Source organism: Chiloscyllium punctatum, chromosome 15 (assembly GCF_047496795.1).
Source record: "Chiloscyllium punctatum isolate Juve2018m chromosome 15, sChiPun1.3, whole genome shotgun sequence".
NCBI lineage: Eukaryota > Metazoa > Chordata > Chondrichthyes > Orectolobiformes > Hemiscylliidae > Chiloscyllium > Chiloscyllium punctatum.
Genome location: NC_092753.1, coordinates 14,275,661 through 14,292,808, shown reverse-complemented (window position 1 = coordinate 14,292,808; position 17,148 = coordinate 14,275,661). Strand labels below are relative to the sequence as shown.

Genomic DNA, 17,148 nt, shown 5'->3' with positions numbered 1-17,148 from the left:
GGCAGATATTTAATTGGGCAAAAGGAACTTATGATGCTATCAGACAGGAGTTGGGAAGTACACACTGAGAGCAATTGTTCCACAGAAAGGGCACAGCAGACATTTGGAGACTATTTAAGTAGCAGTTGTTGCGAGTGATGCACGAATTTGTTCCTCTGAGACAGGTAAGAAGGGATAAGATTGAGGAACCTTGGATGACGAGAACAGAGGAGCTTCTCGTCAAAAGGAAGAAGGCAGCTTACGTAGGGTGGAGGAAGCAAGGATCTAGCACAATTTTAGAAGATTACAGGTTTACTAGAAAGAAGCTCAGAAATTGACTGAGGAGAGCCAAGAGGGGGCATGAAAAAGACTTGGCAAGAAGGATTAGGGAGAACCCAAAGGCATTTTACTCATACGTGAGGAATAAGAGAATGATCAGGGAGAAGGTAGGGCCGATCCGGGATAGCAGAGGGAACTTGTGCGTGGAGTCTAAGCAGACAGGGGAAGCCCCAAATGAGTTTTTTGCTTCAGTTTTCCCCAAGGAAAGGGACCTTGTTGTGAATGAAAACTCTGAGGAGCTGGGATACAGGCTTGACCGGATCAAGATTGATGAAGTTGATGTGCAGGAAACTTTGGATAACATTAAGATTGATAAATCCCCAGGGCCAGACCAGATTTATACGGTGGGATGGGCTTCAGATTAGTACGACAGGGCAGCGCAACATCGAGGGCCAAAGGGCCTGTACTGCGCTGTAATGTTCTATGTTCTATACTATGCTGCTCCGGGAAGTGAGAAAGGAGGTTGCTAAGCTGCCGGCAAAGATATTTGCCTCCCCACTTTCCACGGGAGTCGTACCGGAGGATTGGAGGGAGGTGAATGTTGTTCCTCTTTTCAAGAAGGATAATAGGGAAATCCCTGGCAATTACAGAGCAGTCAGTCCTATGGCTGTGGTCAGCAAAGTTTTGGAAAGAATTCTGAGGGATAGGATTTATGACTATTTGGCAAAGTATAGTGTGATTAAAGGCAGTCAGCATGGCTTTGTGAGGAGCAGGTCATGCCTCACAAATCTTATTGGTTTAATTGGAAGCACACTAGCTTTCGGAGCGTCGCTCCTTCATCAGGTGGTAGTGGACTACCACCTGATGAAGGAGCGATGCTCCAAAAGCTAGTGTGCTTCCAATTAAACCTGTTGGACTATAACCTGGTGTTGTGTGATTTTTAACTTTGTATACCCCAGTCCAACACCGGCATCTCCAAATCAAATCTTATTGAGTTCTTTGAGGAGGTGACAAGACAGGTCGATGAAGGTCAGGCAGTGGGTGTGGTGTGTATGGACTTCAGCAAGGCATTTATTAAGGTTCCCCATCGTAGGCTCATTCATAAAGTCAGGAAGTATGGGATACAGGGAGATTTGGCTACCTGGATTCAGAATTGGCTGACAGACAGAAAGCAGAGAGTGGTTGTAGATGGTAAGTATTCTGCCTGGAGGACAGTGTTGAGTGGGGTCCTGCAGTGAGGCCTCTGCTCTTTGTAGTTTTTCTAAATGATTTGGATGAGGAGGTTGAGTGGTGGTTTAGTAAGTTTGCAGATGACACAAAGGTTCTGGATTAGTGGTGCTGGAAGAGCACAGCAGTTCAGGCAGCATCCAAATAGCTTCGAAATTGACGTTTCGGGCAAAAGCCCTTCATCAGGAATAAAGGCAGTGAGCCTGAAGCGTGGAGAGATAAGCTAGAGGAGGGTGGGGGTGGGGGGGGAGTAGCATAGAGTACAATGGGTGAGTGGGGGAGGGGATGAAGGTGATAGGTCAAGGAGGAGAGGGTGAAGTGGATAGGTGGAAAAGAATATAGGCAGGTAGGACAAGTCCAGACAAGTCATGGGGACAGTTACTGAGCTGGAAGTTTAGAACTAGGGTGAGGTGGGGGAAGGGGAAATGAGGAAACTGTTGAAGTCCACATTGATGCCCTGGGGTTGAAGTGTTCCGAGGCGGAAGATGAGGCGTTCTTCTTCCAGGCGTCTGGTGGTGAGGGAGCGGCGGTGAAGGAGGCCCAGGACCTCCATGTCCTCGGCAGAGTGGGAGGGGGAGTTGAAATGTTGGGCCACGGGCGGTGTGGTTGATTGGTGCGGGTGTCCCGGAGATGTTCCCTAAAGCGCTCTGCTAGGAGGCGCCCAGTCTCCCCAATGTAGAGGAGACTGCATCGGGAGCAACGGATACAATAAATGATATTAGTGGGATGTGCAAGTAAAACTTTGATGGATGTGGAAGGCTCCTTTAGGGCCTTGAATAGAGGTGAGGGAGGAGGTGTGGGCGCAGGTTTTACAATTCCTACAGTGGCAGGGGAACGTGCCAGGATTGGAGGGGGGTTGTTTGGGGGCGTGGACCTGACCAGGTAGTCACGGAGGGAACGGTCTTTGCGGAAGGCGGAAAGGGGGGGGGAAATATATCCCGGGTAGTGGGGTCTGTTTGGAGGTGGCGGAAATGTCGGCGGATGATTTGGTTTATGCGAAGGTTGGTAGGGTGGAAGGTGAGCACCAGGGGCGTTCTGTCCTTGTTACGGTTGGAGGGGTGGGGTCTGAGGGCGGAGGTGCGGGATGTAGACGAGATGCGTTGGAGGGCATCTTTAACCACGTGGGAAGGGAAATTGCGGTCTCTAAAGAAGGAAGCCATCTGGTGTGTTCTGTGGTGGAACTGGTCCTCCTGGGAGCAGATCTGGCGGAGGCGGAGGAATTGGGAATACGGGATGGCATTTTTGCAAGAGGTAGGGTGGGAAGAGGTGTAATCCAGGTAGCTGTGGGAGTCGGTGGGTTTGTAAAAAATGTCAGTGTCAAGTCGGTCGTCATTAATGGAGATGGAGAGGTCCAGGAAGGGGAGGGAGGTGTCAGAGATGGTCCAGGTAAATTTAAGGTCAGGGTGGAATGTGTTGGTGAAGTTGATGAATTGCTCAACCTCCTCGCAGGAGCACGAGGTGGCGCCAATGCAGTCATCAATGTAGCGGAGGAAGAGGTGGGGAGTGGTGCAAGGGTTGGAGATGCCGTTGATAGTATCAAGGACTACTGCAGGCTGCAGCGTGACAGACAGGATGCAAAGCTGGGCTGAGAAATGGCAGATGGAGTTCAACCTGGATAAATGCAAAGTGATGCATTTTGAAAGGTCGAACTTGAATTCTGAATATAGGATTAAAGACAGGATTCTTGGCAATGTGGAGGAACAGAGGGTCTAGGTGTGCAAGTACACAGATCCCTCAAAGTTGCCACCCAAGTTGATAGGGTTGTTAAGAAAGCATATAGTGTTTTGGCTTTCATTAACAGGGCGATTGAGTTTAAGAGCTGCGAGGTTTTGCTGCAGCTCTACAAGTCCGTGGTGAGACCACACTTGGAATATTGTGTCCAGTTCTGGTCGCCCTACTATAGGAAAGATACAGAGGCTTTGGAGAGGGTGCAAAGAAGGTTTACCAGGATGCTGCCTGGACTGGAGGGCTTGCCTTATGAAGAAAGGTTGAATAAGCTTGGATTTTTCTCTCTGGAGAGGAGGAAGAGAGGTGACCTGATCGAGATATACAAGATAATAGATAGAGTCAATAGCCAGAGACTTTTGCCCAGGGCAGGATTGACTGGTATGAGGAGTCAATAGTTTTAAGATATTAGGAGAAAGGTATAGAGGGGACGTCAGAGGAAGGTTCTTTATGCAGAGAGTTGTGAATGCATGGAATGTGTTGCCAGCGGTGGTGGTGGAAGCAGAGTCATTAGGGACATTTACGCAACTGCTGGACATGCACATGGAGAGCAGTGAGTTGAGGGGTGCATAGGTTAAGTTATTATATTTTACATTAGGATTAAACCTCAGCACAATATTGTGGGCCAAAGGGCCTGTTCTGTGCTGTACGTTTCTATGTTCTATTTGTTCAAGCATCATTGAACTTCAAGATTGTGGCAACCCTATCGGCAAATTATACCCTCTTAGCATTAAAGAAATTCTTGCTTTGTTCAACAATTTCTAATGAACACATAAGCAATGAACCAAGAATTGTTTTAAATTAACTCGTTTTATCATCAGTAATTTTTAGTGGAAGCTTTTTGCAGCATCTTCTGCAAAGGCTCCTTTTAAAAACTCAATGTCTGACGCTTGTTAATTCTATGCTTCAGCATTAAAGTTGTTCATTTGCTCAGGAGCTAATCAGATAGTTGTCACCAAGTTTAGATTAGATTAGATTAATTACTTACAGTGTGGAAACAGGCCCTTCGGCCCAACAAGTCCACACCGACCCGCCGAAGCGCAACCCACCCATACCCCTACATTTACCCCTTACCTAACACTATGGACAATTTAGCATGGCCAATTCACCTAACCTGCACATTTTTAGACTGTGGGTGGAAACCAGAGCACCCGGAGGAAACCCACGCAGACACGGGGAGAATGTGCAAACTCCACACAGTTGATGACCATTGGCAAAATCAACGGTCACAATTCCAAAGTTGCTGGCTGAAACTCACATTGTATAAAACCCCAGTTCCAAGCCATTTATTTTACACCATTTCCCATTGCTTGCAGTTCAACAATGTAAAAACGACTTATAATGTTTCAGTATCTTGCTTTTCAACAGCACAGCAATTTCATCCTTAGTCTTTTGTAAATCAGTCCCTTCCCCAGTAGAGTAAAACGAAAAGATTTTCTCCACAAGAGTATTGATAAATCTAGGGCATTCATCATCACTATTCTTGTACAGTAATTACTGTGCAGTGAAAGATCCACATTCCGCTTTCAGGATCTTGCAGTAAGCAACATTTAGTGTTTTCACTGTAATATGATTGAGCTCACAAATGCCATATTAAGTAGAAATGAATTCCACACTTCAGATATAAACAACAACTTGCATTTATTACCTATACCTCAAGTACAGTATAAGTCCCAAGACACTTCATTAAAAGGTAAACAAAATCAACACCAAGCAATATCAGGAGACATAATGGCAGAATGAAAATCTTGGTCCGAAGTAGGTTTTCAGAAGAAGAAATAAGCATAGAAGGGGACTTGACAGAGTAGATGTAAGAAAGGCTGCTTCCCCTTGTAACAGAGCTGGGACTAGAGGACATTTCTTTGAAAAAAGAATCTCCAATTTAAGACAGAGATAAGAATTTCCTCTGTAAAAGGGTGGAATTCTTCACTATAGAGGCTGGGTTATGAAGTATATTCAAGGCTGAGACTGACAATTTTTAATCAGTAAGGGAATCAGGGTTATGGGGAATAGCAAGGAAAATGTTGTTGAGGAATATTAGATCAGCCATAACCTCATTGAATGGGACAAAACAGACTCAGTTCTACTCTTTTGTCTTTTGGACTTGACAGCATTATGAAAGCAATTCTACAGCTTAGAGAGGTGGTAGCTGGTGGCATAGTCACCAAAAGAAGTGACCAAATCAGAAGTGTTCAATAGGCTAGAACTGGAGCAATACAGATATCTCAAGAGGGTTGTAGGTCTGGATGAGATTAGAGATGGAGAAGTGATGCCATAAAAAAAGAATGAGAAATTTTGTAACCCAGAACTGGAGCCAGTGTAAATCATATTGAGTGATTGGGACGGCACAGTGGTTAGCATTGCTGAATCTCAGTATCAGGGACCCAGGTTTGATTCCAGTCTTGGGTGACTGAATATGTGGAGTTTGCACATTCTCCCACTGTCTGGATGGGTTTCCTCCATGTGGTCTAGTTTCCTCCCACAGTAAAATGAGGTGGATTGGTCATGGCTAATTATGTGTTATGTTGATAGGGTAGGGTGTATATCTGGGTGGGATGCTCTTCATAGAGTCAGTGTGGACTTGGGCTGAATGGCATCATCAATACTGTAGGAATTCTAGGACTCTATCTACAATCATAGATAGATTTGCACTCCTTTGACTAAACATTTCTCATCTCAGTCCAAATGATCAATCCCTTCTCTGAGATTTCTCAACCAGTGGAAACAATCTGTGTCCATTCTCTCAAGACCCTTCAAAAGTTTGTCTCGTTGAGATCCCCTTTCATTCTTCTCAATCCCAGAAAATTTAAGCCCTATTACTGTCATCTCAGGACTTGCTTTAGTGAATAGGATGTGGTGTAAATGGAGTCAAACTTTGAATTAATATTTAAAGGGAGTGTAAATGGGAGACCAGTCAGGAGAGCATTAGAAATAATCTAGAGATAATGAAGGCAGAGATGGGAGCTTCAGCAGACAAGTTGAAAAGCAGAGAAAATCAACAACAACTTGTCTCTTAAGACCTTAAAAGTTCAAAATTAACATCACAATGCAATGTTAATTCCATTCACATTTTACACCTCCATATTTTAACATTTTCATTCAAAGTTAACAAAAAAGGTGTGAAATTTGTAAACGTTGACATAAGTGAGACTGGTGTATGTTAGTTCAAAAACGCAGTGAGCAATTATAAAAGCATACGGCACATTCGACTTTTTTGCAAGGGATTAGAATAAGGAATAAAAAGATATTGCTACAGACTTTGGTGAGAGCTCATCTAGAGTACAGTGTGCAGTTTTGGTCTTCACAAAAGGATATACGTGCAATGGAGGTGGTACAGAGAAGGTTCACCAAAGCAATTCCTGAAATGACACAGTAAATTAACAGAGTAAGACAAAGTGTTGCAAATCTTTGGAATTCTCCATTCCAGAGGGTTTTGGATGTTGGATACATTTAAGGCTGGGGTAAATAGATTTTGGTGGTTCAAGGAATTAGGGTGTGTAGGGTGCAGATGGGAAAAGTAGAGTTGAAGCCCAAAAATCACCATGATCATATTGAATGGAGGAGCAGTTTCAACAGGCCGAATGGTCTACTCTGCCTCTCATGTTCAAACAAACAGCAATATGGCTCTAGCTGACAGATAGCTGTCCAGTAGTTTTGGGGGCTAAGTCTTTTTTTTCTAACAGCTAGACTTGGATCTGAATTCATAGTGTAGCAAAGCAGAATTGAAGGATCTAATGACAAGCCAACATATTAGCACTCAGTAAAGTCTCAATCAGTGGGCACATTTCACAATTTTATTTTTGACAGCTATATCTGTGCATACACAAGTTATAGTGCAAAAATATTTCAAACAGCTTTCTGTCAGGACTTTATGCAAAGATGATATTATGTTGAAAGAATCATTAAATCCAGAACACACACTACAGAGCTCCATTTAATGCATTACTATAAGCTATAAGGGAATACATTATTTCCTTTAATATTTAGTACAACAAAAAACTTAAATGTCTTAACGAAAGAATTCCCAAGACTATAAATGTTGCTGTCAAACCAATCACAAACCTAACAGTCTAAAATGGCCACAGTAACACTATGTTTTGCAGGTTTTTGTATTCGATTCAACTTGCAAGTTTTAGTTATTCTAAACCATATATTTTTAAAAGAAACACTTTTTAAAAAAATAATGCAGTATTTTACACCAAACAAGGCCAATTAACTTCCATGAATTGAAAATCTAGGCAAATTTATTTACTACAGCAATCAAGACCAAAAAGCATCGAATGTATTTCTGAACTGTGTTTTGGTGATGTTCAGTTATCATTCCCTTTCTGCCGCAGATTTCTGGATTTGCCATTTTCAAGTTTTCTTTTTTTGAATACTGTGTCTCCCCCTGCTTCATCCCTCAATGAAGTTATTTCTTTTTGTTTAAACTTGACTTTGGGCTCATGCTTTACATCAATCGCTGGTGTTGCTGAACAATCAACTGTTGGTAACTGCAAGTCTATCTGTTCACTGTGGGGGCAAAAAAACGGGAAATGTTTAAGCAAAACAGACCAATGCACAATTAACATTAACAGTACAGATATGACAGTCAGGGCAAATAAAGCCTCTCCTCAATAACAGCAATTAAAACTTATCTAGCCCCTTTCACATCCTTAGGATGTTCCAAGGAACCTCGCAGCCAATTAGGTACTTTTGAAATGCAGCGAGTGTGTAATTTTAAAAATTTTCTCATGAGGTAGGCTGTAGGAAAAGTGGTGGTCAATCTACATAGACAATTCCTAGAATACAGCAACAACTAGATTTTGAGATGTTAATTGAAGAATAAACATTTAGAATAGTGGGGCATTGAACCAGAAATGCTTTCTCTCCACAGATTCTGCCTGACGTGGTGAGTTTCTCCAGCTATTTCTACTTTTGTTTCAGGTTTCCACAGTTCTTTGTTTTATTCTTGTGGGGAAATTTCCCTGCTCTTCAAGGACTGCTGTGGGATTTTGTGCATCCATCAAAAAAGGAAATAGGGTTCAGTATAACATCCCATCATAACAATGACGCTTCAGGTAGTGCCGCATCCCCTTGATATTATATAAGGGTGTCAGTATCGATTGTGTACTGAAGCCTCTGGAGTATACCTTACATCCACAGACTGTCAGGCTTGGAGGCTACCAAATGGTTATGGTCGTAACTTTATGAATTCAACCTAGACTAATACTAACCTCAACTAGTGTTACTATTACACAAATTTACTTTAAAATCTTCTCCTTCTGGCTTTCCTGCACACATTATCCAAGTTAAAACCATTTATCTGCTGTGGCGCATTCATGTCTGTACTCCTAGATAAACTTTATCTTGTTGCAGTAATACACACACACATTCTACTTTCAGATCACTTTTTTCAATATTGTCCCATCTCCCATGCCCACACTGCTGACATCGTATGCCTCTTTACAGTCACAAAGTACTTTCGTTCTGAAGGGTCACTGGACTTGGAAAAATTCTGAGGGTCACCAGACTGGAGACATTAACTCTGATTTCTCTTCACAGATGCTGCTAGACCTGCTGATCCTTTTCAGCAACTTTGGTTTTTGCTGGAAAAATTAATGTTGTTTTCTCTCCACAAAGGCTTCCAGACCTGCTGAATTTCTCTAGCCATTTCTGTTTTTGCGTGTTTAAGTTCTTTAGGTGCTTGGCAAGAGCCAGAGGAAGAGGTGATTGACAGCTTGGCATACCGACATGTTAAGTTACCAAAACCAGCTTTAACTGACACTGGAGTTTAAAGCTAAGAAAGAATTCAGAACATTTTGGCCACAATTAGAATCTTATTTAAGGGGACAGGTAGACTTCTATTTAGGGAATAGAGAAGTTCCCTTTAATAGCAAAGACAGTATGACATATGTTGTAACACACATCATTCATTTTGAACTAGATGGAGAGATCAAAATGAATAAGTTACATGACCAACATTCCCTCCCTTTCATCCCCATGTGAAGACAATTTTCTTCTCTGCACCAATGTCGAGGTAATGTATCATGTGCGTCACCAGTATAAACAAAATAGCCTATTAATATTTTTAAAGTTATTGATATCTATAAAGTAGCATGCTAGTCCAGATGTATCAACTTCAATTATAAAATTTACCACAGTGGCATTTGAACTGGGAACTTTTGTGTTTTAAGTTCAGCACATGACCACCAAACTCTATCATATAAAAGGAGGGAGGCATTTGTGAAGTTGTTACAATATCTTTTGGAAGTTGAATTGTAGTGGTGGCTCGAGACAAGATAAGAATCTTTTATTTCAATTTGACAAGTTCCGAACACAAAGAGCCTTGTCCTTTGAATTGATGGAAAAGGCAACTTTTCAGCTTGAGAGCTTTCTTTTCTTCAAATTGCTATGAATAGTGAGGACAATAGCTCAGGTGATTCTTCACACAATTATCAGGCAAAGGTAAAGTGTCTCTGAGCCTGAAGATTGGAGGCTTTTGTGAACTGGAAAGTAAAAGTCAGAGAGAGACAGAGGGCTGAATTTTCATCTGGCTGCAGGAATGACAAAATTGATTTTTTTTCTGATATTTGAATTTCTTTTCCCCTTTTCACATTCCCAAATCTCCTCTGGATTTTTAAAAATTAATAACAGGTTTCTATGAGTATGCCTAGTGCACAAACAGCAAAACCCACCCACCAGAATTAGGGCTTTCCATTTTAATCGAAGGATTAAAATTAGATTGGTTCCCTCACACCATTTTCATTTGTATTGTAGAATTTTGAAAGCCCATTGAAAGCATGTCAGGTTTGACAATTTGGGAGGAAATTGGGAATGGAAAGCAAGCTGAAGAAACAAAGTGGTTTCATGTCTACAAATGTCAATATTAGGGGCTGAAGGAGAGATTTAAGGAACTTTAAACAATGTTAGCATTTAAGTTGGTGGCACCGAGAACCGAGGTGGGCATTTGCATCAGTTTCCCCAAGCCCCACCCTATGCACACATCCCATACTGCCATATGAAAAGAGAAAAATCCTAAGTAGTCACACATCAGTCTGGAGTGTGGTTTGCAAGATGAAAAAATAGCCCGACTCTCAAAACATGCTGCAAAGAGGATAATCCAACCCACCGTGTTCCTATAAATTGAATGCCTATTGCAGGGGGGGGGGGGGGGGGGGGGTGGAAAGAAGAAACTACAACTTGAAACTTGGGAAAAGCTTTGTAATGAAGACAGAATGGAAGAGAGACTGACTGTTGCAGTAGATTTAGGAAGGTCATGACACTGATACCACCTGAAGTACTTTTTGGTTAAAGATCTATGAATGGTAACCTAGTAATTGTTGTGGTTCTGTTCGCCGAGCTGGGAATTTGTGTTGCAGACGTTTTATCCCCTGTCTAGGTGACATCCTCAGTGCTTGGGAGCCTCCTGTGAAGCGCTTCTGTGATCTTTCCTCCGGCATTTGTAGTGGTTTGTACCTGCCGCTTCCGGTTGTCAGTTCGAGCTGTCCGCTGCAGTAGCCGGTATATTGGGTCCAGGTCGATGTGTTTGTTGATAGAATCTGTGGGTGGGTGCCATGCCTCTAGGAATTCCCTGGCTGTTCTCTGTTTGGCTTGTCCTATAATAGTAGAGTTGTCCCAGTCGAATTCATGTTGCTTGTCATCTGCGTGTGTGGCTACTAAGGATAGCTGGTCGTGTCGTTTCGTGGCTAGTTGGTGTTCATGGATGCGGATCGTTAGCTGTCTTCCTGTTTGTCCTATGTAGTGTTTTGTGCAGTCCTTGCATGGGATTTTTTACACTACGTTGGTTTTGCTCATGCTGGGTATTGGGTCCTTTGTCCTGGTGAGTTGTTGTCTGAGAGTGGCTGTTGGTTTGTGTGCTGTTATGAGTCCTAGTGGTCGTAGTAGTCTGGCTGTCAGTTCAGAAATGTTCTTGATGTATGGTAACGTGGCTAGACCTTTGGGTTGTGGCATGTATTCACCAAAAACGGATACCCCCGCAATTTCATCAACAGATGCCTAAGGGAAAGACAACGAAATGAGGACATGCAACAACCCAAAGGTCTAGCCACGTTACCATACATCAAGAACATTTCTGAACTGACAGCCAGACTACTACGACCACTAGGACTCATAACAGCACACAAACCAACAGCCACTCTCAGACAACAACTCACCAGGACAAAGGACCCAATACCCAGCATGAGCAAAACCAACGTAGTGTAAAAAATCCCATGCAAGGACTGTACAAAACACTACATAGGACAAACAGGAAGACAGCTAACGATCCGCATCCATGAACACCAACTAGCCACGAAATGACACGACCAGCTATCCTTAGTAGCCACACACGCAGATGACAAGCAACATGAATTCGACTGGGACAACTCTACTATTATAGGACAAGCCAAACAGAGAACAGCCAGGGAATTCCTAGAGGCATGGCACCCACCCACAGATTCTATCAACAAACACATCGACCTGGACCCAATATACCGGCCACTGCAGCGGACAGCTGGAACTGACAACCGGAAGCAGCAGGTACAAACCACTACAAATGCCGGAGGAAAGATCACAGAAGCGCTTCACAGGAGGCTCCCAAGCACTGAGGATGTCACCTAGACAGGGGATAAAACGTCTGCAACACAAATTCCCAGCTCGGCAAACAGAACCTCAACAACAAGCACCTGAGCTACAAATCTTCTCCCAAACTGTAAACTAGTAAGCCACTTCATTTTTAAAATACACAGACTTGCACAATGCATGCAAAAATGAATTTGGGGGAGTATTTAGAAGCATGCAGAGTTTAAAATGTCCCTGGAGATAATCTTGCCAATCCCTTTGTATTATCATTTGGAATTCTGGGGTTATGATTCCAAAGCTTTTCATAAACTCTTCAGAAATGCCGTGGTGTTTTTAATATGTTTCACAACTCCAAGATCAATTTTACTTTAATAATTTCACAAAACTAGCTATCGCAGATGGACTATATCAACGGGATTAACTGGCTCAATATAAACCTTTCCCAACTCAAAACAACAACTTGTGTTTGCTGCATTCTGCCACCCTTGATCCCTAACCCATCAAGAGAAGGATAGCAAGTGAAAGGAAACAAGATAGTAAGGGAGTGGGGGGGGGGGAGGGGAAAGAGAAGGTGGTGGTGTTTAGGGAGGAGAACGGCGAAACAAAGGGTTGTTGTGTAGGTCACCACCTATTAATTCCACCTGATTAATTATGTCAGGTTTGGGTCTCACCCACTAGACATCTACTGTGGGAATGGCAACCAGTTATGTAGTCATGTGCTGAAGTGGCAATAAACCTCATTGAACCACCAGGATGTGCATGACATTTGATGAACAGTTGCATGGTCACACAGGTGTTCACTCTGAAGGAACACAATGTGACTATGTGGTTGATATTCACAAGTAGTTTAGTAGTAGGTTATAAACAGTAGAAATTTAACTGTCTTTCAGCATCAAGTGTGAACAGAAAGATTAGTGTGGTTAATGATTAGATACTCACTCCTCCTCCTCTTTTACAGCTTCCCATTCGCCATACGGGTTTACTTTCCTTCTCTTAGCTTCTTGTTGGGCCTCCACTTGGGGCAAATTGTTTTCACCTTCTGCACCATGCATCTCTCCAGAAGCCTTTACTTCACTGCCATCACCTGGAGCACTTTCCTGCTGGAACACATTATCTTTAACAACAATCCTTGAAAACAAACAAACAAACACACACACACCTTCTGCAAAAAGGTCGTTTTAACTGAAGATTATTCAGTTCATCAATGAAACATTTGAAAATACCACTAAAATAAAGGATGAAGTTTGTGTGCCTATACAGCAATAAACATATGATCCAAAACAAAATGAAGCAACTTATGATAAAGTCTCACTAAGGAACCCAGTGTAGCCAGGATAACAAATGTGGATGCATAAACAAAATAAGTGGTTAAATATTGTAGATGTAACACACCTCAGTAAAGAAAAGGGAAAGGAAATAGATAAAAATGTAATTGTACTAATCAGAAGTAGAAGTAGTTGCTATAGTCCCCATTATCTCTTGCATCCTCTCCACAACTCACCCACAGTTTTGAGACATCAGCAAACTTTGGAAATATTGCATGTGGTTCCCTCATCTAAGTCAGTTATGTGTATTGTGAATATTTGAGGCTCAAGCACTGATTCCACTGTACACCACTAGTCACTACTATTATTACTAGTCTCTGTTTCTGGTCTGTCAACCAATTCTCAGTCCAAGTCAGTACGTTGCCCACAATCCCATTAGCTTAAATTCTGCCCACTAGACTCTTATGTGGGACCTTACCAAAAGCCTTCTTGAAATCCAGATACACTACATCCACTAGTATTCCCTCGACTATTCTACTCAAGAAACTCAAGATTAGTTAAGCATGATTTACCCTTCATAAACCCACAATGAATTGTCCAATTCTGTTAACGCTTTCAAAGCGTTCCATTATCATGTCTTTTATAATGGATCCTAGCACTTTTCCCCACTACTGACGTGAGGCAAAGTGGTTTGTAATTTTTTTTTTGCTTTTCCCCTCCTTTGTTAAATAGTGGGATTACATTTTCCACCTTCCAATCTATGAGAACTGCTTCAGAGTCTATAGACTTTTGGAAGATTGTGTCACCATAGTCTTGCCAAACCACAGGGCTGCTCTCTCCTTAAAGAGAGACAACTTGTGGTCATTTAACTTGAGGGCCACCATACCTCAGGCGATGGAAGAGGTTGAGAAGGATAGTCCTTCATGTTAACTTCATGGGAATTGAACCCACACTGTTGGCATCACATGGCTTCACAAACCAACCATCCAGCCAACTGTGCTAAACTGGCCCCCTTTGGAAGTGCATGTATTTATAGATGCCCTCAATGACTGAACTTCCACAACCTTGAGGTAGAGAATTCCACAGACTCATTACTATATGAGTGAAGAAATCTCTCATCTCAGTCCTAAATGGTTTTGACCCTTGCTCTGAGATAGTGTCTCCTGGATTTAGCTTCCCCACCTAGGGCAAATATCCTAACTGCATCCAATTTGTAAAGCCCTTAAAAAAAATTCAAGTTTTAATTAAGATGGCATAAGGTCATTAAGGGTTGCACAAGGTGAAGTTGAAGGCAACATGCCCCTCAAACTGTGTGTTATGTGTGACATAATAGTTATTTAGATACGGAGGGCCTTTAATCGTTTAGTGCAGCAATACATGCAATACCTTATATAAAAGGTCCAACTTTGCTTGGCCACAGTGAAACCTCCAAGCAGCTCCACAGACCATAAGGATCAATTGTCATGGTATCAACAGTGAAATGATAAATAAAGAATACAGGTAAACTTTCTTAAAGTTGGGACTGGAAGCTTTGGGACCAAGAATATGCAGGATGTTAGGCTTTACCAGATTTTGAATCAGATGGGTGACACCAATGTAGGATGGGCCACACCAGTGTAGGATGGGCAAGGTCAAGAGTCACTTGGAGTAAAGAATTGATCAGCAAACAAATGCTAAAACTGGTATCAAAGTTCAGTGTCATGAAGCACCGAGCTGAAGTTAAGTTTTTTTTAAAAAAAATTATTCATGGGATGTGGATGTCATGACTAGGACAGCACTGTTTATCTCTAATTGTCCTGGATAAGATGGTGATACGTGATCTTCTTGAATTGCTGCATTTCTTAGGGTATAGGGACATCCATTATGCAATTAGGAGATTCAAGGTATGTAGGTAATAACCAGGTTTCTTGTACTTGACTTGGTACCATGAGGCATCAAGGATTCCAGAGTCTAATATTAAAGAGTGCAAGGGCAACACCTTCCCAGTTGTTTGGCACAGAGCTGCCACCTCTGTTGCGTCTATCCTACAGTAGCACGTGTATCATATTCAAGCAATTATACTAGACAATGTCAGACTACTATTTGACTCGTCTGTGTGACAGCTCTCCCAGTTTTGGCATAAGTTCCAAGGTAATGAGATCTTTGGAGGTTGACAGGATTACGTTTGCTATCATTGCTTTCAGTGCCTAATTTAATTCTGGATGGGCATTGTAGTTTGCATTCCAAGAATCCAGGTAAGAATGGCAGACTTCTTTCTCCAAAGTTCCTTTATAAACCACACACATTCAAAAAATGCTTGCTTCTGAGTTGGGCAATTCCAACTTTTAAAAATTCAGCTTGAGAGAACGTTCCCCTAACTTTGCTCAAGTTGTTAAAGGGATACTGATTTGACATCAGGAGAGATTAAGAAAGACATTTTAGATTGATGGGAACTAATTGATAACCTAGACCAATTTTGAGGGCTAAAAAGAGAGTCTGGATGGATTTCATTGATGCATCTGAAAGAAACAAAAGTAAATAGCCAAGGATGAGAAGAAATCAAGAGGATTGCCGACTAATTTGTTATTTGAAAATAGAAATAACATTCAAATGAACCTGCAATCCTCTTACCTGATTTCTTCTCATCCTCTGCTATCGATTTCTCGATTTAAAAAAAAAGGAAGAACAAATCCAGAGACTATATACCTGTCACTGATAGAAAAGATACTGGTATCTTTTAGAGTTGGAACTGAATAAGATCAATAAGTCAGAACTATGGAAAAGTCGTAACACAAATTTCAAAAGATCAGGCTTGATCCATTTGAGAGTTGGCACCATGTACAGACAGAGAACAATGATCTAGTCAGGACAGCCATTATCCCACTGAACAACTTTGAGGTGGGGGGTTGCTGGTTATCATGCAACTTCATAAATGGGACAAGGGCTAGTCTACTTCAAATTACCCAGAAAAGGTCCAGTATCTTAAAAACTTTGAAAGCAGAATAAGGAACCATTTCACACTGTTGCTATGCAGTGGCTACATAAAACAGTGTTTTCCATTAACACAAGGTTTGTAACAATCAAAAAGATGTCCCATATAATTATGGAAAGTTGTGATCAAATTTTAGTGATGTCATGCTAGATAGGTAAGTTGTATGTACCAATAATTGCATTATTGAGGAACATACTGTTTGACTTTGATTTCATAGGCAGAGTACAGATTGTACCTGTAAAACGCAAACAAAATGTGCGCTGTTAGATGTGATTCTGTGATTGGGAAGTATTCGAATAATTCTGAGTGTGCTAATAGCGACACTGACAACCATAGTCATAATATGGTAATTAGAAATTAAATATATTCATATACAAAGACCCATTCTCTTTGAAGGAAACAAATAAGTCTTTTTTGACTTCCTCAGGAGCTTGCAGCACCTATTTTCCCTGTTGCTTTCTCCATAACATCTTAATCAATCAGAATCAACCAGTCACATATCAGCACCAGTCTCTCTCTCTCTCTCTCGATATAAACTTGTCATCATTTGTAATTTTGCATTCTTGCAGTTGTCCTCATGAGTGCAAGATAAAAAGCTTTGCAACATGTGCCCTCTTTTTAACAAAACTCAAGTTGTGTACTATGAAGCAACTGATGGTCTTAAGTTCCTCCCACTCTTTTCAATCCTTGGTTTTTGACCAATATTATTGGGATGCTTTTTGATGTCTTCTACTGTGACAAGAGAAACAAAATATTTCTTCAAAGCCTCTGTTATTTCCTCGTTTCCAATTAATAATTGTCTGTTCTTATCCTCTAAGGAAACAATGCTCACTTGAGCTTCTTGCTTTCTTTTCAGTTTTATACAAGCACTTACTGTCTATTTTTATATTATTTGCTAGTTATTCTCATACTCTCCCACTTATTTCCTTTAAATTTTTAAGTTTTTTCTTGTCCAATCATTTGGTTTACCGCTAATCTTCACACATTGCACATCCTCAACTTGATAACATTCTTGACTCCCGAAGTTAGCCACAGATAGTATTTCCGGATCTTAAAGTCTCTCTTTCTCAATTCAATAATTTCTGAGTTATGAAATATCTACTAAATATGTGCCATCGCTTTGCTACCATCTCACGTTTT

The 17,148-nt window shown here is 41.5% G+C and overlaps 1 protein-coding gene across 3 annotated transcripts in view; it reads right to left on the bottom strand.

Moving 5' to 3' along the window:
• Window positions 1-4,834: 4,834 nt before the first annotated feature.
• Window positions 4,835-17,148, bottom strand: part of wbp4 (WW domain binding protein 4) — a 57,246-nt gene continuing 44,932 nt past the window's right edge. For 2 of the 3 annotated variants that reach the window (XM_072584688.1, XM_072584686.1), the window contains 2 exons: window positions 12,712-12,872; window positions 4,835-7,722 (listed from right to left, as the gene is read on the bottom strand). In XM_072584688.1, the coding sequence (XP_072440789.1) occupies window positions 7,521-7,722; window positions 12,712-12,872 (363 nt within the window). In that variant the 3' untranslated portion in view covers window positions 4,835-7,520. The remainder of the gene's footprint in view (window positions 7,723-12,711; window positions 12,873-17,148) is intronic. The other variant, XM_072584687.1, reaches the window with a different exon arrangement.